Raw genomic sequence first — 23,710 nt, 5'->3', positions numbered from 1 at the left:
TAAGGGCTCAGCCAGGAAATAACTTTTTTCAGCCAATTTATAAATCTTTGAAAATGTAACTTCTGCCATCAATTACAATCATTATAAAGCTTTGAACATGTTAGTATAACACTACAGACTAGAATGCCAAGAATGATTCCTTTTTGTCAAGCCTGAAATACTTGTTATGAACCTGGCCCTGCCATCTCTACTTATGTGACTCTGTGAAACCTCTAAGAAAAATGACTTTTCTGATAATTGGGATATATAAATAATCCTTAAATGTAAATATGTTCCAGATACCAGTGACACATTTTTTGAAGCAAAAGAGCTGGCTGTGTCTGCTAACACAAGTGCTGTTGCTGGTTTAAACCACATTGTGGATTTCAATCAAAAGCTGCTAAACACTTCTTCTGAATTGTCCAAGGTTAATGACACGTTGAGGAAAACCAATGAACTTATAATGGACTCCTCAAAAGCTGGTAAGTTAGCTGCTTCATTGCACAGTAGAAATGTCATTGCATGTAGAAATTATGCTAATATTAAAACTTAATTAGTATTAAAATAAGGATAGTGTGATGGACTGAAAGTTTTTGCCTGACTAAATAAAAATGCACTAGCTGTAGACTTCCTTTTTAAACAGAATACATAGAAATCACATAAGCTTTTTATACATGTATATTTTTTCTCTCAGATGTTTAAAGCTACTGAAATAAATGACTCCAAATATCCCATTTTGGCCAATGCATTCCAGGAATGAATAGTGAATTTCCCTCTCAATCTGTCTGAACGTCTCATTCTTATTTTGGCAGCAGCCTCAGCTGAAAGACAAGTTAAAGAAGTGGAAGCACAAGCCAATCTTTTATTTGACAGGCTGAAACCTCTGAAAATGTTGGAAGAGAACCTGAGCAGAAATCTGTCTGAAATTAAAGAGCTCATCAGTCAAGCCCGCAAACAGGCAGCATCTGTAAGTACATCTTTCCCAAAATTTCTAGCTTCAGGTTCATTGGTTTCTCTTGTGCCTCCTCAACAAAAGAATATTTTAAAGGCAAAAAGCCTGATACTCCTTCTTTAACCCACCCATCCTGTTGTTTTTTGGTGTAACAGAAGTTATTGGTGTTCTCAATATCATATATACTGCAATATTGAGGCATTTGGTGTGAATTCAGACTTTGAGCTATGATCTCTTTGCCTTCTGGTTTGTCAGAGCACTGAGCTTTTGAGGTTTTATTTCCCTGTTCTTTTTTCCCCATTGCCTCTTATTTTTAAGGGAGTATTTTCAGGGCATCTCCAGGCCTTTGGAAGGAAGTTGGTGTGAGAGGCTGGAATGGATTTATCAGTGATATAAAGGATTATGATGAGATTCAATTAAACCACATTATGAACTATATCTTGTTATCATGAGAACACAAAGAGAGTTTTTGAAACCAGTAACATTTCCCCATACATTTGATTTAAGCCTGGGCATATCATTTTAAGGCAGAGGAAAATTTAGATTTAAAAGACAAAAATTATCCAGGCTTTTGGTGCTTTCAGTAAAACCCAGCATACACATGAATGCTTCTTTTTCACAATCTACTGATCATGGAAAGTTAATGAGTCTGGTATAGAACAATGGAAGTAGTATTTCCTGGTGTATCATAGACTACAGAGGTTTCTAAGGGAAAAAAGTATAACTTTTATGAGTAAAATCCTCTCTTGCAGTTTTAAAGACTCCTATTATTCCCTTTATTTTTGTGAGAATTTGGTGAAGATAAGGGTTTTCTCTCATTGCAACTTATTTCTAGAGGTAATATTGAATTGAGCATTGAAGATGAGCTACCCTGTTCTCTTGCACCTCAATCTGATTTCGCTTTTACTAGAAATAGAGATGGGCTAGAGATCATGCAAACTCTCATATATGTGAGTCAACAGAACTACTAAAGTTACCAGAGTGCACAAAGGTTTGCAGCAATGAGCCCAATATTTGTAACAACGATAATCTGAGTCAGAAATCTGCCATGTAAGTGCTTCTTTATTAAATTAAACTTTTAAATGGCTCCTAAACAGATTTTCTAAAGAATTACTTAATTTTTTGCTAGTAATTTGAAATTCTGTGATTGCTATTTCTTGCAGATGCTTTGACTATTTGATTTTTAGCTTCGTTGTTTTTGTCTGTAAACCCAAAGGTTTGTTGTATTTTGTTTGTTTTTATTACCCTGAGACCTTTCACATTTTCTCAAGACTTCCAGTCTTTTTTGTTATTAATATAGTGTTTTTCCTCATATGTGCCCTCAAGCTCAAGGTTTATTATTGGATGATGAATTTCTGGCTCTAAATCCCATGATTAGACCAGTAGTTTCTGAGGCACTTCTTTCTTCCCTATTCTATATAGTCTAAACCACTACTCTTTTTCAACTCATATCCAACCAGTCAATAGTTGTGTGTGTTTGTAGCTAATCCTACTGCCAAATATTTAGAATCATATGAAGTTGTCTCAACACGTGGCTTGAATTTAGCTAGACAAAGGCTAAATCTGTATTCCAGGGCTAAGTGCTGTGTACACAGAGTGTACCATTTTTTTTTCCAGATTAAAGTTGCAATCTCAGCAGATAGAGACTGTATTCGTGCCTACTCACCGCAAATTTCTTCTGCTAACTACAACATCTTAACATTAAATGTGAAAACAACTGAACCTGACAACCTCCTCTTCTACCTGGGTAGCAGTGGCAATGTAAGTTCAGTGTTGTGGAGATTCACTAAAAGAAAAGGAGTACTTGTGGCACCTTAGAGACTAACAAATTTATCTGAGCATAAACTTTCTTGAGCTACAGCTCACTTCATCAAAGTGTTGTGGAGATTCACTAAAAGTATACTCTGAATATATAATATATTTGACTTTCATTCTTATTTATAACAAGTAGCCAGACTAGGGACTGGGCAGATGTATATGGGAGAAGGAGGGAAATGATCCCCTGCCCCAGACCATGGTAGGGCTGATGTAATCCCCAGAGATCCTTACATGCCACCCACCTCAGCCTTCAGGAAAGAGGATAAGAGCAGAAGATCCAGCAAGCCTGCCTTTTCCCCTCACTCTGCACCACACACCCACACAGTGCACTGGTTTTGCTGCCAGGGTCATCCCCTGCTCTTCCGGAGGAATCAAGATTTGGCTCTGTTGGTCATATGCTGAGGTCCTTGCTCAATGTATGGGATAATACTCACACAAGATAAAAGTGATCTTGTGCACATTATCTTGCATGGAATCCTTCTTCCACAAGGTGGACTCACCATTTGTCAGGGTGCTTGATCTGGTATCAGGCAGGACTCCCATGACAGCACATTGGCAAGTTCCCCACCATCCCAGTAGATGCACGGTTTACATAGCTCCAGTGCTTCATGTTCCTGTTATTTCTGCATTGACCTTTTGAGGTCATTCCAGGTGTAAGAGGGGGGAGAAGGTGAAGTGGGGCGGGCAGCCCGGATGGGGGATGGGCGGCGGCACACAGCCCAGAATCCCCACTGGTGCTGGGGGGGCGGGGCTGGCAGGCTCCCTACCTTGATCCGTGCCTCCCTCCCAGCAGCAGCAGAGTTTGGGTGTGGGAAGGGGCAGGGGGTTGGGACATGGGACAGGGTGAGGCAGGATCTGGACAGTGCTTACCTGGGTGGCTCCCCGGAAGCAGCGACATCCTCCTCACTCAGCTCATGGCGGAGGTGTGGCCCGGCAGTTCTGCATGCTGCCTCTGCCCAGAGTGCTGGCTTCACAGTTCCCATTGGCTAGGAACCGCAGCCAATGGGAGCTGCGGGGGCAGTGCCTGCAGGTGGAGACAGCGTGCAGAGCTGCTACCTGGCCACGCCTCCACATAAGAGCTGAATAAGGGGGATGTCGTTGCTTCTTGGGAGCCCCCCAGGTAAGAGTCACTCAGAGCTCGCCTCACTCATCCCATGCCCCAACCCCCTGCCCTCTCCCACACCCAAACTCTGCTGCTGAGGTGTGGAGGGGTGGTGGCCCAAGACTGCCCCAGCAGCAGCTGGTGCGACTGGCGCAGGGGCTGCCCGAGCTGCTCCTGAGCCAGGCACACTGGCCACTGCAAAGTCACGGAATCCGTGACCTCCGTGACAAACTCGCAGCCTTAGGCATGATTTGGCTCATCGTACAAATCCATGAAGGTAGGATATAAAGGAAAAGTTTTAGAAACAGATATGAGATTTTATAGTCATCCAGCTGGAAAGAAATTTGTTAAACAAAACAAAATGACATACCCTATGTAATGCGTTAAAGCAAGAATCATCATTTTCCAGAGTGACTTCATGGCAGTAGAGATGCGACGTGGTAAGGTGGCCTTCCTTTGGGATGTGGGCTCAGGAGCAACAAGACTGGAATATCCAAATTTTCAAATTGACAACAACAAATGGCACAGAATACATATAACCAGGTAACAGAGGTTTCATTCATTCATTCTTTATTTGTATTGCCATAGCACCTAGGCGTCCTCTTGATAGACCAGGACACATTAATGTGAGTAACATACATATTTTATTCTGTAAACTGGATTAAAATGAAAGTTCAATTTCTGCTAGTAATTCAAATGAATTTTTACCTAATGTGGAAGTGTGGTTCAGTGCAGCGTAGAAGAGTAACGGCGATTTAGTTACTCAGTGCAAGAAATAGTTCAGCAGTAGTAAGCGGGGACCGTGTACGGAAACTTCTGAAAGCGTTTAATCCATTTGTATTTGTGATTGTCAGGTTTGGGAAAACTGGTACATTGAGCATAGAGGACACGAGCTCTAATCAGAAGTCCTTAAGTAAAACTGCAACTGCTCCTGGGACAGCTACTGTACTGGATGTAAACAAATCAACACTAATATTTGTTGGAGGACTTGGAGGGCAAATCAAGGTGAAAATCTGAAAATGCTATACTGTAAAAGGTTTTTATCGTGCTAGAAATACTTTTTCAATTAGAAATAATCGCTCCAATTGGATACTCCAAAGAGATAATTGTCAGGTATGCTGCACAAAAGGCAAGGGTGCAAAATGGTATCCAGAGCTATCATCTCATTATAAAAATCCCCAGGAAACTGTGTTTAAAATGGTAATTCTGAAGTGCTGAGTGTGAGTGCATAGGAGGTGTTAATTCATACTAAGTAGTTTCCTTTCTCCTCTGTTTCTCCTCATTTCCTATCCTCCATGACTTGTTATAATTTGTCATTGTTATCCATGTAATTGAATATAAATGGGTCAGGACTTTTCATTTTCTTTTTTACTTATTGCAAAACTCTTCCACCGCGATGTAAAGTCTGATTATTAATAATAATGCTAAAAGATTTTTTTGTTCTTCTATTATGATTTTCCCCTAACATGAATTAGAACTGAATGGAGAAGTTGGATAGAGAAGTTCCAAAGTATTTAACATTAATTTTATTCATTTAATATGTTTCCTTTCTAATAGAAATCTCCTGCTGTTAAGGTGACTCATTTTAAAGGATGCATGGGAGAGGCATCCTTGAACGGAAAATCTATTGGTCTTTGGAACTACATTAAAAGAGAGGGCGCATGCAATGGATGCTTTGGAAGGTAGTGATTTGACCACTGTTTTCCTGAAAAGCATAGAGTGGGAGTGTCTGTATATAGTCATAACCTTTTATATATGTTTGTATGTTAGTTAAAAAGTGTGGTGAACTCGTGCAAATTGTAGTACTGCATTGATTATTAGAGGAATTTTAAGGTGGTATAAACTAAATTCAAATTTAGTTACCACGTGTTTTTTCTGTTCATGATATGGTTCTACAATTGATCACATGGCTCCACAACTTGCCACATATATTTTCACATTGGTTGTGTGTGTTTGTCCATTGAAACTAATGACTACCAATGTACATCTATATTTTTGGAATATTTGGTTTGTGTAATCATTTCAAACAAGGCATATTTATTCCTTCCCAGTGAAAGAAAGAGGTCTAAAGCATTATTTTAAAAGTCCACTCCGAATTTGTGGCTATTATATTTATTACCACTCTCACAGTTATTCTGGAAAGGGGTTGTGGACTTGTGATGGGGGGTACAAACTGTACACTGGAGAACAAGGGGTTAAGGAGTAGCTCTGGCCCAGGTGACTCTGCCCTGCTATTCCTGCAAAGCCTATACAAGCTGGAGGTGAGTTTAAAAAGGAAGCAGAGCCACTTATTGGGAGCCAGGCAGTGGAAGGGAGCAGACCTCTTCTCTGAGCTCTGGGGAAGTATAGCCCAGGAACTCTACAGCTAGAGACCTGGCATCACCGACCTGACAAAACCTGCAAAGGAGAGACTGGTGACTGATTGCAAAGGGCAGAAACTTTCATTTGATTCTTGAATTTACCTTGTGGGGAAGAAGAGAACTTAGGTAGAAAGTGATCTAAGAGGACATTCGAGGTAGTGAGACAAGTGGGATCAGTCAGCTAAGAAATCTGGCATCCAGGGAAGAAAAAGGAAACTCAAGTATACCACACCAACATTCTGAAGGCCTGTAAAGACCAAGACGTACTCCTCATAACACCCTATCCACTTGAACTAGGCCCTCAAGCACCAGAGACCCCAGAATCCCAAGCCATAGCTTCAATCAAAGCAGGAGGCCCAAATGCAGAAACTAATTGAATCCTTCCATTCCATATTTTCAACCTTGCCACGTTGAACGGACTCACCTTGTGTATCGTCACGTAGCCATTAAACCAGGACAACAGGTCCATGAGAACCTGTGACCACTCCCATGAAAGATGTGGGACACCATGGAAGAGGACATATGACATGTCACCTACAGGCCCTTGAGAGTTCTGGACTCACTGTGAACCTGGCCATATGTAAGATGGCAAACCGGGAAGTTACATATTTCGGTTACACTGTGGGGAGGGGCAAGTTATGGACACTAATTGGCAAAGTACAGGCCTTAGCAGCCTGCTTCATCTTGACAACAGAAAAACAGAGACGATGTTTTTTGGACACAGCAGACTATTATAGACAACTCATACCTGACTTTGTCACAACTGCAGCACTCTTCACAGCCCTCGTGAGGGATACCAGTCCTAAGAAAATCGTTTGGTCAGAGGCCTGCGACAGGGCATTTAGGACTCTAAAAGATTTTCTGTGTCAAGAACCAGTACTTTTTATGCAGACTTTTCCAAAAAGTTCACACTACAAACAGATGCTTCTGATGTAGGACTTGGAGTAGTCCTTTCCTAGGATGTTGAGGGAGAGGAACCACCAGTCCTCTATATAAATAGAAAACTATTCCCATTGGAGGTGGCCTATTCAGTCATAGAAAAGGAAGCCTGAGCTGAGAAATGGGCTGTAGATGCCCTAAGATACTGTTTGCTGGGAAACCCCTTTTTGTTAGTAACAGACCATGCCTGTCTTTGCTGGTTGAACAACATGAAGAATGCCAACCCCAGAATTATGCAGTTTTCACGAGAGGGTGGGGACCTGGGTGCAGAAGACAAGACCTGGGGAAGGGTATGCAATGGGGTATACAAATCCCATGCTGGAAAACAAGACATTAAGGAATAGTTTTGGGCCCTTTATACTGGTGAGGAATCCAGCAGGGGAAAACCCTGAATGCTCAAGAGTCCAAACTCCAAGTCCCTGGACTAAGGAGAAAGCCCTGAAGCTGTTGCAGGCACTGAAAGACTTCCCCGATATCAGACTTCCTTTTGTATATCCCCCAAAGGGTGGACTGGAATGTGTGATCTGGCTGGGGAGGGAGCTGAGCCACAAAAGCAGGGACAGACCTCACAAGACAGAATTGTAATGGAAAAGGGATATATCCTGCCATATCCCTGCTTCACCAGTAGATAACGCTGGTGGTCAGTGTACCATTTTACAAGAGTGTTTTCTGCTTACATCTCTAAATGTTTGCAGACTTAATAGGTTTGAAATGAAATAGGTTTGGCAACAACTTTTTGTAGAATTTTCCATTTAGAACCAGCAGAGGGTGTTGCATGATTATGTATAAAAATGTGTTTTTTTAAGAAACATTGCAAGGAAAAAAGGATAACAGAATATTTGCTGTAATGTAAATCCAGTTGTTCAAGGAATTTGGGAAAATGCATGGTATTCTTTAAGTTTGAGAGTCAGAGTGGTAGCAATTAATTATTTCCTTTGGGAACTGTTTTGTTTTTTCTATTATGAAGAGGGGTAAAGAGAAGTTTTTCTATCTTGTGTAAATTCTCCCCCAAAGCTAAACTAGATATTCAGAGATTCAATAATAAAAGTGGCCCTTGGCTGGAATCCTTTAATTATTCATGGCATACAAGATTCAAGTCTCCTTCTATGGTTTCACTTCCTAATTATGTTGCTAGTGGCTGCCCCAACTGATTTCATTTTCCGAGGTTGCATATGAAATACTGTGTTTGGAAAAATGCAAATCTGTCTTGTGGTATTCAGCATTTCAGCTACTTCTTTTTAATTTGTATAGCCCACAGGATGAAGATACTTCTTTTCATTTTGACGGCAGTGGATATTCAGTTGTGGAGAGGGCCCTCCGCTCCACTGTGACTCAGATAATCATGTTTTTCAGCACCTTCTCACCTAATGGGCTCCTGCTGTATCTTGCTTCTAATGGCACCGTAAGAAAACTGTTGAGATTTTACACTGATCAAAATTGTATTTGGAAACTAACCTTGTAAAGGTTTGATTTTCCCCATCTTTCTACTTCTCTGTCTTGGAACCAATTACCACTGTGTATTGTGACATGGATATCTTATATGATTTTGACCTCTGAGAATCTCTTAGAAGCAATAGAATTAAAATACAAATATTCTCCATGGAGTATTAGTCCAGGATGATAATTCAAAATATGTTAAAAAAGGGTGGTAATCTGAGGAGATATTATCAAGCGGCCCCAGATCAACAAAGGAAATGTATATGTGACATTTATTATTGAAACCTGCTTCAGCAAATGGGGTAACCAATCCTGATGGTGGGTCAGACCACCCTTCATAGTGATGGGGTAAAAACAGAAGGAATCCAAACATGGGGATAGCCTTCCAGAGTATTATTACCAGGGATCCTAGTTTTCCCGTGATAAAAAATGCAAAATTATCCGATTAAAAAAACCTAAAATCCACATTTTTCTGCAATTGAAATTAAACGGGTCCCTGGGGTTTGGACTCTCTGCCCCAGATGGCAGTAGTAAAAACTAGATTCTCTGTAAAAATGCAAATTGTGTGTTTTTCCGTGGCAAACAGAGTTCTAGCTTCGCTGATTGTTGCTCACTTAATGTTAGTACTAGTATTATTATTATTATTTATTATTATTATTATTAAAATGGTATTAAAGAGATTAGATTTTCTGAACATAGGAAAAGTAGGTGCCCTGAATACAAGATATTCTGGATACATTAGTCACTTGCAATTTTTAATAAGGATATCCCAAGATCTTTGAAGTATTCATTATTACATATGTTTTTTTTACTCAGTGTATCTGTATATTTTTTTCTGCAGAGAGATTTCCTGTCCCTAGAGCTCGTGGATGGCAAAGTTAGATTAACTGTTGATCTTGGTTCAGGACCTCTTACGCTTAAAACTGAAAATCGTTACAATAATGGGACATGGTACAAAATCTCATTCAGTCGTAACAAGAAGCAAGGTAGGACACAGACTAAAAAGTAAAAGTTTATCATTTTACAAATGAGTGTCGGAAGTCATTAGGAATGTCACCATTCCATGCCAGTTTTGTCTGGTAATTCCCACTGCACATTCATTCTTTGACAGACATTTTTGTGGTGCTCTCTTGTTGAAAGTAATGGCAATGCCAGTTAGTTGCGTGGCATATGAGCACTCTGATGCGTGAATGAAGCTTGACCTTGATATTATTCCCTTTGTTAGGTTTTTTTTATGTGTGATGTGTAGGAAGAAAGGAAAACACATTTAAATAGTCTTTAAACACTGGAACATGGCTATATTTTTCATAGTCAATTGTTTCCTCCACAGCCCCATTATAAGTGCACAAGAGGAGTCCATAAGGGTTAATAGCAGATCTTTCTCTCTGACCTATCATTAGCTTTACATCCCATCCCTGTCTTGATTGATATTCATTACTCTATGCATTGCAGGCCAACTCTTTGGTCATAGACCATCATTTTGTTCAGTGTTTGTGCAGCTCTGAGCACAATGGGGTTCTAGTCCATGACTGGACTTCTACGTGCTACTGTAATAATAATAATAATAATTATTAAATAAAAAAAACATAAAGCTATGATTTAGGGTGGCTAAATGCGCATTGGTGTTTGTAAAGAATAAGTGGTACAGTCAGATGACATACAAGTTAACGAAGGTACTATCCAAGATATTTCTCAGCATGGCCTCTAAATACCTTGGAATCTGGGAACTGTTGAGTTACAACATGAAGAAGTTAAAGAAGAAGTGAGGAAAGAATACTGCAGACAAATAAGAACGGCTCTAAGGATAAAACCCACATAGAAGAATTTAATCCGAATTAATATGTGGTGATTCCAGTAGTACCATACACTGCTGGAGCAATCCAGTGGAATCCAGAGAAGAAAAAATTTGACATCCAAACAAGAAAGCTCCTGGTGATGCACGGAGTAATGAATCTGAGTCAGGAGGTGGATAGGATGTACGTCTGATGATATGATAGAGAAAAAGGTTTGCTACAGACAATGAAAAATATAACTGCAAATTAAATGAGGAATCAACCAGAGTGAAGATCCTCTGATCGCAATAACAAGCAGTGGCCGAAAGCATGTGTCCCAGCCCAAGAAAGCACAAAAGAAAAGAGAAAGCAAATTGCCCAAGAAAAACTTGAAAGATTTACACAGAAATCAGCAAACAGAGAGTGATGAAGAGAGATCGAACCCTTTAATGATCAAAGATTAGCAAACTCATGGCTTGTAGCAGGCGTGACAGTGTGACAGATATGACAACTTCCTGCAATATGCTGGACAAACCTTACTGAATTAAGTTAAACCTTGTTAAGTTTAAGTATTTTAGGAGCTCACTGTATTAAAAATGTAAATGTTTATGTGTTACTGTGAATTGTGTGTAATTTGTCTGGGAGACATGATTAATGGGAAGCAGAAGTGTTATGTGCTTCAAAGGATTCTTTTCAACAAAGGGCTAAGACAAGAATGATCTCTGAGTTGAGCAAGCTTCCTAGGAAATACTTGCAAGGAGGGAAATGAAAAAGCCCACATCTGGACTGGATCTTTTGAAGCTTTATCATGGGGAGTGGTCCATTTTCTCTGAATTACCTATTCCCACGATCAAAAGGCAATAACAGCCTAAAGGAGTAACTCCCAGATTCATGAGGGGGCTTGTTCTGAGCTAACAGCTGATGAACTTGTGACCACAGAAAAACCTCTTGTTGGGTGTGAATGGGCTCCCTTTTCCTCTCCAGGAAAACCCTGGCTGGTAAACCTTCTGGGTGAATTAATCAGCACACAGGTCCACCAAGGTACCTTCACCACATGTGTTTATTGTTTGTCTCTTTCTTAAGCTCCAGGTACAATACAACCATATAGCCTCAGTTATGCGAGGAGCCCCTTCCTCCCTAAGAGTGGGTGCCCTTGCTGGATCATAAGAGGGAAATGCAGGTGCAGTTTCCCTGAACTGTGGTAAAAGGATACCTCGAGAGAGACAGAGAACCTCATTCTAAGTACACCCTTAAAGGTTAATTACATTGGAAACAAAACGGACCGACATAACTACTCTCCAAACTGCAGAATATGTTCCAAACAGGACGTGTTGAGCTCCTGTGGGAGCTGGGAGGGAATATATGACCAGACACAGTAAGATCATCAAGTGGCTTCATTGGAGCCTCTGAGCCAAATAACAGATTTAAATAAACCATGTGGTATTCTGATCACCACATTTTAAAGAGCTCTAGAGAATGAAGAGGTTAAGATTTTATGGGATCTGGCAATTTTCACAGACCAAACGGTGCAGGCAAAGAGGCTGGAAACAGTTTTTGTAGAAAAGACAAACAAGAACATGGCAATTAATATTGTCATACTAGCAGCCAGAAACATTAAAAAAAAAACACAAGAAGAGAAGATGGTGAAGTATGAAGAACTCTGCCACGAAGTGGAATAATTATGGGAGACCAAATACAGAGAACAAATACAATCCCAGTGATTACTGAAGTACTTGGAGCAATCCCTAAGCGTACGAATGAAAAATTCAAGAACACATTAGGATACAAGACATCATGATCGGTGACCTCCAGAAGACAGCGCTCTTAAGCACTGCGAGAATGTTAAGGAAAGCCAAAGGAGAACAAGTGCATTTGAGCACCTAAAATGCAGGAATTCTATGGAGGGTTTAGCAAAACTCCTAACTACCCAAACCTACGGAGTCAATTTGTGGTCAGGATTTATTGGTGACTCATGGGGATACATTTTAGACAATAGCTTTTCCCTTTTTATGTTTAAAGATTTTGTGAAGGTGTGGGGGAGCAGGGGCCCCACTTCTGTTCATTTATAATGTCCTACTTCTGTTCATTTATAATGTCCTTCCCCCACAGTTTGTAGCACATGAAGGGTTTTCTTAGTAAAACAAACAGCCAAAAGAAAGGTCCTCTCCTCTCTCTTTCCCTTAGAGAGGGAAATCTGGATGAAAACAAAGAAAGGCAAGGGTGGCCTGGCAATCAGGCAGTCTTTCTGGATTCAACCCTTTGGGCTTCTTCTGTCAACACATTTATTGCCTTTTAATGGGCTCAATCTCTGGCCCCTCCTCTTGGGGCATACTGCTTTGTAGTTGGGCCGTGCAGTTTTGGGAGGGGTGAGGCCTGCTGCTGTCTCTCTCTCAGCTGGCCTGTCTCTGCTGTCAGCAGTCTCTGAGGCAGAGCAGCCCTCCTCCTGTTCACTGCTCCTTTCTGTAGGACAGTTTTCCCTTTTAAAACTCCACCCACTCCAGGCAAAAAAAGCATTGCAGTGCCCCTTGTTGGTGTTGAACAGGGCAGAAGAGCTTGTTAGTCTCCTCCCCAGAAGAGTGAAGGCGTGCCCATTCACAGAGGGGCTATTTTGTTTTAAATCCCCATGATGGAAGACTGAGGGATAATAACAATAAATGTAGGTTATCATTAAGGTTAAGATTTTGTCATGGGTGTTTTTAATAAAAGTCCCAGACAGGACCCAGGCAATAAATTAAAATTCATGGAAGCCCATGACCTGTCTGTGAGGGAAGGACTACAGTGGGAACCCCATCGGGTCTGACCACTGGCCTTTGCTCCAGTCCTGACACTGCTCCTGCGGTGGTGGTTGACCCAGCCCGGCTCCGTCTCTGGCTGCTGCTCCATCTCTAGCAGCCCTGGGCCACTGCTCTGGCTGCTGCTCTGGCATCCCCTTGGGCTGCTGCTCTGGCTGCTGCTCTGGTGTCCTCAGGCCACTTCTTGAGCTGCTGCCCAGGTCAGTGCTGTGGGCCACTGCTCTAGCAGCTCCAGACAGCTGCTCTGGCTCCTGCGGGCTGACCCAGTGGCCACTGGCCACTGCTTCTGTGGCCCAGAGCCATTGCTTCTGCAGTGGCAGCCCGCTATTCCTGCAGCTTTGGGCCACTGCTCCTGCAGCGGGGGCTGACCACCAGCTGCTGCTCCAGTCCTGCTGCTCCTGGGCAGGGGCTGACAGCTGCTCCAGCCCCGCTGCTGCAGCAGGCTGTAGCTGAAGAAGTCATGAATGACAGAATCGTATCTTTATTTATTATACATAGATACTTTTCTGTTGGTTTCTCCAAAATCTGTTTGTTTTTGGTAAAAGAACTGGCTAGCTTATCTAAAATCTTGAGAGTAAAATAGGTTAAACTTTTATAATGAAAAAATGACTATACATGTACTCATTTCACTTGGAAAATTATTGTACATTTCATACAAAAATATTGCCACGCTAGAAAATCATGTCTTATTTTGCTGATCTTTACTTTCTTTCTTTGCAGGAGTTTTGGCTGTCATGGATGCATATAATCTTAATTATAAAGAAACCAAGCAAGGAGAATCCCCTGGCGTAGCCTCAGACCTCAATCGCTCAGATAAGGACCCAATTTACATTGGTGGACTGCCAAGATCTAGGGCTGTGAGGTACAGTTAGGGTGACCAGACAGCAAATGTGAAAAATCGGAACAGGGGTGGGGGTGTAATAGGAGCCTATATAAGAAAAAGACCCCAAAATTGGGACTGTCTCTATAAAATCGGACATCTGGTCACCCTTGGTACAGTGTTCTTTCTTCCTTCTGTTTTTTCCCTCTGCTTACGTGTTTGTAAGTATTGGGGAGGATCTTCAGCTTGTGTAAATTTATAGTTCCATTGAAGGTACTAAGTTATGACAGTTTACCCCAGCTGAGGAGCTGGCCATTATTATTATTTATTCTTAACTGTTTTCATCAGTGGATCTCAAAGTGCTTTACAAAGGGAGGTAAACATCATTGTCACCATTTTACTGATAGTGAAACTGAAGCAGAGAGGTGACATTACCCTCCTCACCCCCAAGTCACAAACAGACCAAGTCTCCTGGGTCTGGGTCCGAGTCCAGTGCTCTATCCTCTAGACCACACTACCTAATTTAAACCACTAAGTGCCAGGGATTAACTGACCATATACTAGATGTAGTCCATGCTGATGTCTTTATACTTTACTCCTCTTATTTAAATAACAATTGTCATTACTCCAGTGCTGTTTATAATGTTTATGGTTTTAACATACCATATAGATAGAGTAGTGAGGGCCTTGTTTCCTTTTAAAATAGCCAAATCAGTCTGTGTTCCTGAAGTGTAAAATCAAATCAAATAAAACCATAGTCTGAATGCATGCAAACTTTATGTAGACACCATGGTTTCCAACTAGTGTTAATGGAAAAAAACCTGTTCTTCGGCATACATTTTAAAAACTCTTAAAATGGAATTTTTGCAACTCTTTCTCATTACTTGGACTAGAGGAAGACCAAAAATAAAATATCCCAATAGGAGCCATTTAAAAAAAATAATTTGTGGATGTCTCCAGTTTACAACATATGCTTTCTCTATTACACACCCACACTAGTCAATTCTTCAAGCTGACTCAATTCAGCCTGAATATAATGGCTCTAAAGTTTATATCTGATTTTTCCTGCAAATAAGGTAGTTAGATTTTTACATGGCATCTCTGTGCCTGGATAATTAGTGCCCACAGCTGAACCCCTAGGAAGCCACAATGAGCCAGTGCAAGTTAGACCAGGTCTTAGATTGTTCTAACTTGCACCAGACAGCTCTAATAAGAAGGAAGGGGTGGGATAGGTGGTATAGAGCGCCTTTACCTCCTCCCTCACTGAGCTGTGTCATTGCAGCTGAGGATTTACCCCCAAGCTTTGGAAATGAGTCATACTTTGGTTTTGCAGTGCATTGTTGTACATTTGTGTGTTCCAGCTTTTAATGCCGTCTCCTCTGGATTTGGTAGTTCAGATAAGATTTAATGTATGTTGTGTGGCTACATTTTGGCTCTAGTTTGCTCCGATTAAAAACAATGAGAAAACTAACCTTGATTTCAAAGAGCAGGATCAGCCCTTTAAATCAATCTCTCCTTTTCCTGTTGAATAATGTAACTTTACATTTTCCTCAATAAATCCCAATTAAAATTATTAAACCAGTGTTTTGTTTTTACCATGGAAACTAATTTTTTCTTTCAGGAAAGGGCTTAACAGCAGAACATATGTGGGATGCATTAAGAACCTAGAAATATCCCGCTCTACCTTTGACTTGCTAAAAAACTCATATGGTGTGAGAAAAGGGTGCATACTGGAGGTAGGAAACTGGCAGCTCTCTTAGGTTGTTATAATCTGATTATTGCTGTGGATTAAACAATGAATCAGTGTTTTGTGATGCAATGTAGAGAGTAGAAGTGAATTGCTTTGTTGATAAATTATCAATTAATCCACTATTGCTATTGTTCTTTCACATTCAACATCTCATAGGGGACAAAAATATCAATTATCTCTCTCCTTTTGCAAAACAGCCTATCCGTAGTGTTAGCATCTTGAATGATGGCTACATTGAGTTACTACCTAAGTCCCTGTCTCCAGAATCAGAACTGATGGTAACTTTTGCTACTAAGAACAGTAGTGGCATCATCTTGGCTGGTCTCAGCAAAGGAATGGAGAAGCGACGACGAAGACAAGCACATTTGGTCAGTACTGACTGCTTTTAAACCTTAAATACTTTTTCACAACTTTGCTTCTACGTGTCTGATCACCTGCTTAGTTTAAGAATATAAACTGGATAGCAGTGCTAGAAAATAATCCACTGGGGAGTGAATAGGAAGTTTTTCTCAAGCAAATGATATCAACTCTTTCAGAATGTAAACTTGCATTACAAATTAAAAAAATATATCTAGCCCTGATGGTTGCAAAGAAATATGAGCCAAATATCAGCCAAAGGTAAACAAGTCCAGTGTTGTGTTCCTGAATCTGCAGACAGACAACTCCAGTACCTCTGCTGCTGCTCATGGTTTTGTAGAATTGAAGCAGAGTGAAAACTGACCAGAGCATTGTTGATTTTGCTGCTGCTATGTGGAGAGGTTGAAGCTGAAAAGAATCAAGTCAGTTTCATCCTGCTACTACTTAGAAAAGCTATGAACAGCAACAGAGGCAGGCAGTGGGGGAGGAAGACTCAAACACAGAGATTGGGTAGGAAGTAGAGTGGTGAAGGCACCCCAGATATCTGATTGTAGCAGCCAGGAGGCTGGTAGAAGGGTAGGATAGTAGACACCCACTCAACTTACAACATTCAAGAGGCTCTGGAATGAGAGGGGGAACAGAGGGAGAGACAATGCTCCTTTCCTTTTCCAGCAGAAGGTGGTGGTTGGCTTCAAATTTATCGAATATCTGCTATCTGGAGGCTGGTGTGAAAGATGGAGCTCCCAAGCAGCCTCCAAGGACGGCATCCCAGCATCCTTTCCTTTAGCACTATCTTATGGGGATATAAAGGGATTGCGTTTTTACCTGAGCTTTTACCATGGACAGAGGGACTCCCAGCTTTCATGTCTCTTTAGTTAGAAGGCTTAGTTCTCTAGCTGTTATCTGTACTCATTCACTGTCACAGTGTTACAGTATTTGACTGAAGGGGCCAGTTTATATTTTGATATTTTATTTTTGATTTGTTTCCACTGAAATTTTAAAAATAAACAAAACAAATAAATAAAATAAATGATGGATGTTTTCTTCTGGTTGTGGAGTTCATCGGAGTTTGTCTATAACACCTACATTTGGTGGCAGATTTGACCACATCACCCTTTTAAGTATTATTTATAAGGTATGAAAGAAAACAAAGTTGCAGTAAAATAATTAATTGAATGATTAAATCTCCACAGCCCTTCTTTTCCATCATGCTGATTGATGGTCATCTTGCAGTGTATATTAATGCAGGAGACAGAGCAAGTACTAGAAAAATCATCCTCCAGCCTGCAAATGGAACATACAGTGATGGGCAAGAACATTCTGTTATCCTGATCCGGAATAAAAGGTACATGTGACTGTGAACAGTATCACTCATTTAATTACTGTATGTCATTTTCAGTTCACCATGTTCCCTGAAGAACTGGCTTGGCTAGCTCGTTTCAGTGGAATAATCAGGGTTGTGTGTTTCTGTTGTTATTGAAAGAGTCCTGATTTATATGGTAATTGCATACAGCCACTGATTAAGTTGTGCATGAAAGCTCTCTTGAAAGCTTTAGACAGTCTGGACCACCTGAATAAAATGTACTAAATATTGCTAGAAAAAGTAGACAGTTAATTGACTATTTATTTGACTAAGAAACATACATGTCCAATTTACTCCTGTAACAGGATTAGTCGTCACATTTCTAAAGCTACTCAACAAATTCATCCTACTAAATATTAAAATATTATTCAAAGAACCTCTTTAGTTGTAAATAGTTTAGGTGGATTATCAAAAGCACTGAATCTTTAAATAGGCGTGGGAACTAGGGTGTGGGGGGTGCTGCACTTATCTGCTCCCAACTCTAGGGGATGGGAGAGGGGTGCAGATGAGGGGGAGAGGACAAGGTAAAAAATTTGGGGACCATTGCTTTACAGTTTTGCTGGCTGTCAGCACCCCCACTATAAAAAGTGTTCTAGAGCCACTGAATCTTTATTTCTTAGCACCTGGCATTCCTGACATTGAAATTAAGTTCCTTGTTGAATGATTTTCCGCTTCACCCTTTCAGAATGATAACAGTACAAGTGGATGAAAGTAATCCTGCAGAACTGAGACTTGGCTTGTCGGCAGAAATGAGCCCCATGAATATTTCCAACTTCTACGCTGGTGGGATTCCAGCAGGAGAGGGCATTTCTGGGTTCAAGATGACAGAATCTTTTTACGGCTGTATTAGAAATCTGATCTTTAACATGCAGTAAGTCCGAATGAATGGCAGCACTCTTTTGGAGAATGGAACTGCAGGCCTGTGTATATAAAATGTAAACTGTTGCTTTTGACTATAAGATCTCCAGGGCATGGACCATATCTCTCTTTTTTGTGTGTGTGTGCTGTGGGCAAGCATTCTGCCAGCACTCTGTAATAAATAGGAAAATGCAAAAGAGATTAGTATCAAACTTGCATCAATGAGTATTGCTGGCCACATTTTCAGATATTCAGTCAGCCTCAGAAGTGCCTTTAATGCATACAGATACATTGCACAAACCCACATAGTTGGGTTCCCAGTGATCCGATTTGCATGCACAAATAAGATAGCTGGCCAAGAAAACTGTTGCATGAACATTGTTGTGTAGAATTAGAGGATACTCTTTAATGATTTTCTCCCACTGTGCTTAACCCTTTTGAAACATTTTCCACTGATGTGCAAATCTTCACCCATTGACAGCTTGGTAAGTTCTTGTAAAGTACTGTCATCTACTTAAAGCCCTCTCCTTTGTAAACCCAGGCTTCTGGATTTCACCACTGCGGTGAGGTACGAGCATGTGGATATGGACAGCTGCTTGCTTTCAGAGAAGCCTAAATCTGCCATACAAGCAGAGGATATTGAGATTCAACCAGAACTGCAGCCATTGCCAATTCCTCTGCGGCCTCTTACCGAAATTAAGAGAGTACATACTACAAACTTAGTGCATGCTGCCCCTGTCGGCAAAGTGAGTATTGAGGGGGGAGCAAGGTCTATCCTAGCTGTGTTTTTCTTAGCCCCAAATACAGAGCCATATGCTTACCTCCCTTCTTGGTCATGGAGAGATAGAGCTGAATGTAAATGACATGAACAAGGGCTTGAAAAGATGGTTTGTAAGGGAAAAAGCAATGGTATATCATACTATACCTCTGTACAGCAGTCACTTCTGGGCCTTACACCTTGAAGGCCATGAGGAAGGGAAATGCAGTTAAGTGTGCCAATGATCAGCCACCTGTACACTTGCAACTGAGGAGTTCTGCATAAAAAAGGGGGATATAGACCTCAAGGCAGGTGACGTTAGAGAGTAGTTGCTATTATTGGCATGTTCTCCTGCCAAAGTGGATCTATGCCGAGATTTGCAGTGCAAATTAAAGTTGATTGAATCAATGTTATGTCACCATGCAAAACTCAGTGGTCATGTGCATACAGTTGCAAGTCCCTGCCATGCTTTCATTGCTGAGGATCAAACCCGGACCATTGAGGGGGCAGAGGATCAATAATAGTATCACAGTCTTTACCTGTGGGTCTTGGGCCTCTGTGTAGTTCACACAATACCTGTGTGGGCTATATTCCCCAGGACATGATGCAGCATTACTTTTCTCTTTCTGGAGCTGTATATCTTTATGACTGAGTGTTTTCTGAGTGTCTGGTAATCGTTTTTATGTGGGACGGGGACATAGGTTTTGTGGATTTTATACCACATGCCTATAAAAAGAAATGCTAAGCCGTCTGAGACCTGTAGTATAATTTTGTTTCATACTCTGATTCAGAGCTATTGATGCTCTGAATAGATGAGAATATATCTCCACCAAGAGTAGCTAAGGAATTTCACACCAAAATTCTACTCTGACCTCCCCGTGATAAAGGCCGAGAGACTAATGAACAAATAAACTGGAAGTAAATTAATAAATCAAAAGCTAGAACACCTAACTAGCAGAGACTTTTGTGTTAGTGCTGTGAAGCATGGTCTAGTCATTATAACTCATTTTTTTTGTGCCTGCCAAATGTCCCAACTGTCTGAGAGTTCAGGCGATTGCTGTTACAGTACACTTCGCATTTTTCCAGTGTGTCAGTTGCACATGGAGCAAACAGCACAGCTATGTCACCATAAAAGAGTACTCCTTAAGCAACAACATATTTTAATATCTCTTGTGGAATATTCTCTTTAATGAAGCTCTTTCATTAACAGGGACAGTGTGCACAGGATTCAATACCAGATCATGTTCCCAGTGCCCACCAGTTTGGCCTTGCTAAAGGCAGCCACATAGTACTGCCTTTTAATCAGTCTACCGTCAGAAGGAAGTAAGTACATCTTGAATGACACATAACGCATTTATGCAGCTAAATGCAAGACAAAGAGAACAATTTTTATGAAGGAGTGGTGTATGAAGGAGTGGTGTCTCTCCCCAAACCCAGCATCAGACCTTGCCTCTGCCTCAGTTTCTTTACTCTGCCATTATCAACTAAAGCACCGCACCTGGTGGATTGTAACTACGCTCCTCTCCCAGGATCTTCTTTATTGACATAAATTAATAGTTTAACTCAAAATCAGAGTCTCCCAAACTTTCTCTTCAGGCATAGCAGTCCTTTGTGCCCCTTGTGGGCTTCTAAATCTCTCACAGGGTTTTCCTTCCCAGTACAAAAATACTCCAGCCAGGTCTTATTCCAGAAACTTCTTCCCCAATTCCCTCTGGATCCCCTGCAGGAGCTCCCTTCTGCACTCACTCCTCAGACCACCTGTCCTGAGAGCTAAAGAGAGTCCACCTGCTCAGTTTTTCCTCCAGTGGGCTGGTATCCAGCCTTCCCACCCTGCTCTTATACACTCCCTAGATATCTGTCTGTGTGCTAAGAAGCGTCTCCCTGATCTTTTCAGTCTCTCCCTGAACTCAGGCTTCTCTATATATCCCAGCAGGCCTGGCTGTGAGTCACAGGCTTCTACCAGGTTAGCCCAGGGCTCATTTCCCTCACCTGGAGAGGTGGCCTGAGCCTTTCACAAGGTGCAGCTGAATCCAACCCCCTTAAAGAGCCCACTCACCCTGTGACAAGCTGTTCGTGTGTTTCTGATATATGGTATTATTTTTTATTGTGGAAACTCTATTGGTCATGCTTTCAAACATATACAGTGGGTTATAATTTACTTTGATCCTTTTTTAAACCAATAACTTTTAGTCTTAAGGGAAGTTTTCTATCACTACAGAACAAGGATTTGAAAAATATTCTATTTTTACTGTCTAGACTTTCTGTCCAGCTGAATCTGAGAACCTATGCCTCTAGTGGCCTGATTTACTACCTGGCTCACCAGAACCAGATTGATTATGCAGCCCTTCAGCTTCATGGGGGACAACTCTATTTCTTATTTGATCTTGGAAAAGGAAAAGCAGTAGCCTTTCACCCTGCTGCCATCAGTGATGGCAAATGGCACACGGTAGGTACCCAAGAGGCTTGAACTCACCTGCAGTCATTGGGTCAATTTTGCTTGCCTTTCCCACACATTAGCGAGAGTGTTTGCATGCAGGACTTGGCCACTGTTCTGAAATAATTCAAATACCTGAATAATGAACTTCTCTTTTTTTATTCTTATTAACTGTGAAGTGAATCCTGCACTTAATAGCCTATAAAGTACTTCAGCTTATTAAGAGACAATTACTTAATGAAAAGAGGAGTAATAAGCCAAAGCAGCAATCACCCCTTCTATGAGAAAATCCTTCGGAGTGGCCTGGAAACTCGAGTTGTAACTATTAGGGCTGCTCAGGGCTGGAATACACCGAACCCCTAAGATGCCAGTAGTGTGCTAGGTGTACCATGATTTGGAGGCAAACATCGTAGATGCTTCAGTAGCTAGGCCTTCTGGTGCTAGCCTTTGTGGATCCCAATGATCACTGAGACATGTGGTTAAGGGAAAGGGGTATTTAACTAGGTCTGGAAGGAAGGGAAAGTTGCAAATACCATAGGTACAGAGGCTTAAACAGCTACAGTTCAAAGAAACCTGTAGCAGTTCTTGTTAGAGCCCTGGGACAGTCCAGTCGAGTCAGGGATCTTCATGCCTAGTGCCTGGGTCTCCCTCTCCAGTCCAGTCCCTAGTTAAGCAAATAAGAGTTTGCAGGTTTCCAGGGCAGGCTCAGTTAGTGTCTCTCATTGGGGCCTTGCTGCACTGGCTCGCTCTCCAGCCATTGTTGCTCCCCTATAAGCCCTACACAGATCTACGCCCAGCTGTAGTGTCTGGCAGACGCAGCTTGTTCCACACACGGCTCTGCCCATAATTCCTGGGGGTTCCTATCTGCACCCAACTTCTCTGCAGATCCTCGCTAGTCACTGCTGCTTCTCAAAGATGCCTAGTCATTTCCTTGTTCAGGATCCTTCCTCCTACCTGGCCGGGAGGAAGGGAATGTGCAGTGGGGAGGGAGCTGATAGGAAATGTAGTCCCTGCTTAGCAGGTTCATCACAGAATTTTCTGCAGATTTCTCCATCAAGGGGTAGGGGTTGGTGCAATGTAGAGAAAGCATATGTGTTGGCCACAGATGTCAGAGAATCCAATGGAGGCCAGGGCCTTCAGTGCAGAGGCCCTGTATCTCTGTACCTTGCCTCTCTCTGGTTCCCTGCCAGCAGAGCTCCACTGGACCCCCTTGTCTCTGGGAGGCTCCTCCCTTTGTGAGGAGGTTGGGTTTCACGCTGCACCAGAGCTATGCACAAAGGTTAGAACTAAGTCTGTCAGCATTAACTTAAGCGTGAATTTTCCTTGAGGCTGGTGGAGAGGACAATATCCATCCCATTAGTCCTTGCCCTTCTTCTCCGTGCCTGGAGACCTGAGGGGGCATCTGTGGGGATGGATGGCACAGAGGTGCCACCTTCCATGTCCATCCTGGAAGTCCTCAGAATATTGTCTTGCATGCCTAATACAAGTAGAGCAAAAAACAACACAAACGACCACACAAAGAAAGTAAAGATGCACCACAGTCAGAGACACCACAGACGAGCTCTAGTGTATGTTGAGGGGCAGAATATTCCAGAATTATGGTCCCCACCAACAGTTTTGAAGCTGCCTTAAATATAACTAAACTAGACTAGTTCTTTTATTTAATGCATTAAATACTAATAGCAAGACCTTGAAATGCACTCACAGGACAATAGGCAATCAGTGCAGGCCATGGAGTGTTTGAATGTCAGTGATTTGGGGATGAAGGCCCTTGAGCATTAATGCTGTTGCGTTCTGAAATAACCTCAACTTGTGGAGGACTTCTCAGAGTAACTCCAAATACAGTATGCTAATGCAAGCTAGCCTCTGAAACCATCTTCAGAAATGGATCTTGCCTACTCTTATTGTGGGCAGCAGGTTGATACAAACTTTGCTATTTCTTTTAGGTAAAGACAGAGTATGTTAAACGAAAAGGCATAATCACCGTCGATGGACAGGAATCTGCAGCAGTTAATGCTCTGGGAGATGGTAACACGTTGGATGTGGAAGGGAAGCTCTATCTGGGAGGGCTTCCTTTAGATTATACAGCTAGAAATACTGGAAATGTAAGATTTCTTTTGAAAATATCTTAGTTAAAAATGTATAAGAGATAACCCAGATGGTTCACAGCATAAACTAAGCCCCAACTGTCTGGGGTTAGGAAGCATAATTTTCCAGTAC

At 41.6% G+C, this 23,710-nt stretch overlaps 1 protein-coding gene across 1 annotated transcript in view; it reads left to right on the top strand.

Moving 5' to 3' along the window:
* Positions 1 to 23,710, top strand: part of LAMA1 (laminin subunit alpha 1) — a 155,796-nt gene that overhangs the window by 123,220 nt on the left and 8,866 nt on the right. The window contains 17 exon segments of the mRNA XM_077809059.1: positions 279 to 461; positions 792 to 946; positions 2,549 to 2,692; positions 4,261 to 4,394; positions 4,706 to 4,856; positions 5,409 to 5,533; positions 8,402 to 8,552; positions 9,429 to 9,573; positions 13,872 to 14,013; positions 15,593 to 15,707; positions 15,919 to 16,089; positions 17,272 to 17,423; positions 18,127 to 18,312; positions 18,841 to 19,045; positions 20,267 to 20,379; positions 21,313 to 21,502; positions 23,437 to 23,595. Coding sequence (XP_077665185.1) covers positions 279 to 461; positions 792 to 946; positions 2,549 to 2,692; positions 4,261 to 4,394; positions 4,706 to 4,856; positions 5,409 to 5,533; positions 8,402 to 8,552; positions 9,429 to 9,573; positions 13,872 to 14,013; positions 15,593 to 15,707; positions 15,919 to 16,089; positions 17,272 to 17,423; positions 18,127 to 18,312; positions 18,841 to 19,045; positions 20,267 to 20,379; positions 21,313 to 21,502; positions 23,437 to 23,595 — 2,621 coding nt within the window.

The sequence above is a fragment of the Eretmochelys imbricata genome, chromosome 2 (genome assembly GCF_965152235.1).
Source record: "Eretmochelys imbricata isolate rEreImb1 chromosome 2, rEreImb1.hap1, whole genome shotgun sequence".
Taxonomy (NCBI): domain Eukaryota; kingdom Metazoa; phylum Chordata; order Testudines; family Cheloniidae; genus Eretmochelys; species Eretmochelys imbricata.
Note: the sequence above shows the minus strand (reverse complement) of the source record. Positions and strands in the feature narration are given on the sequence as shown.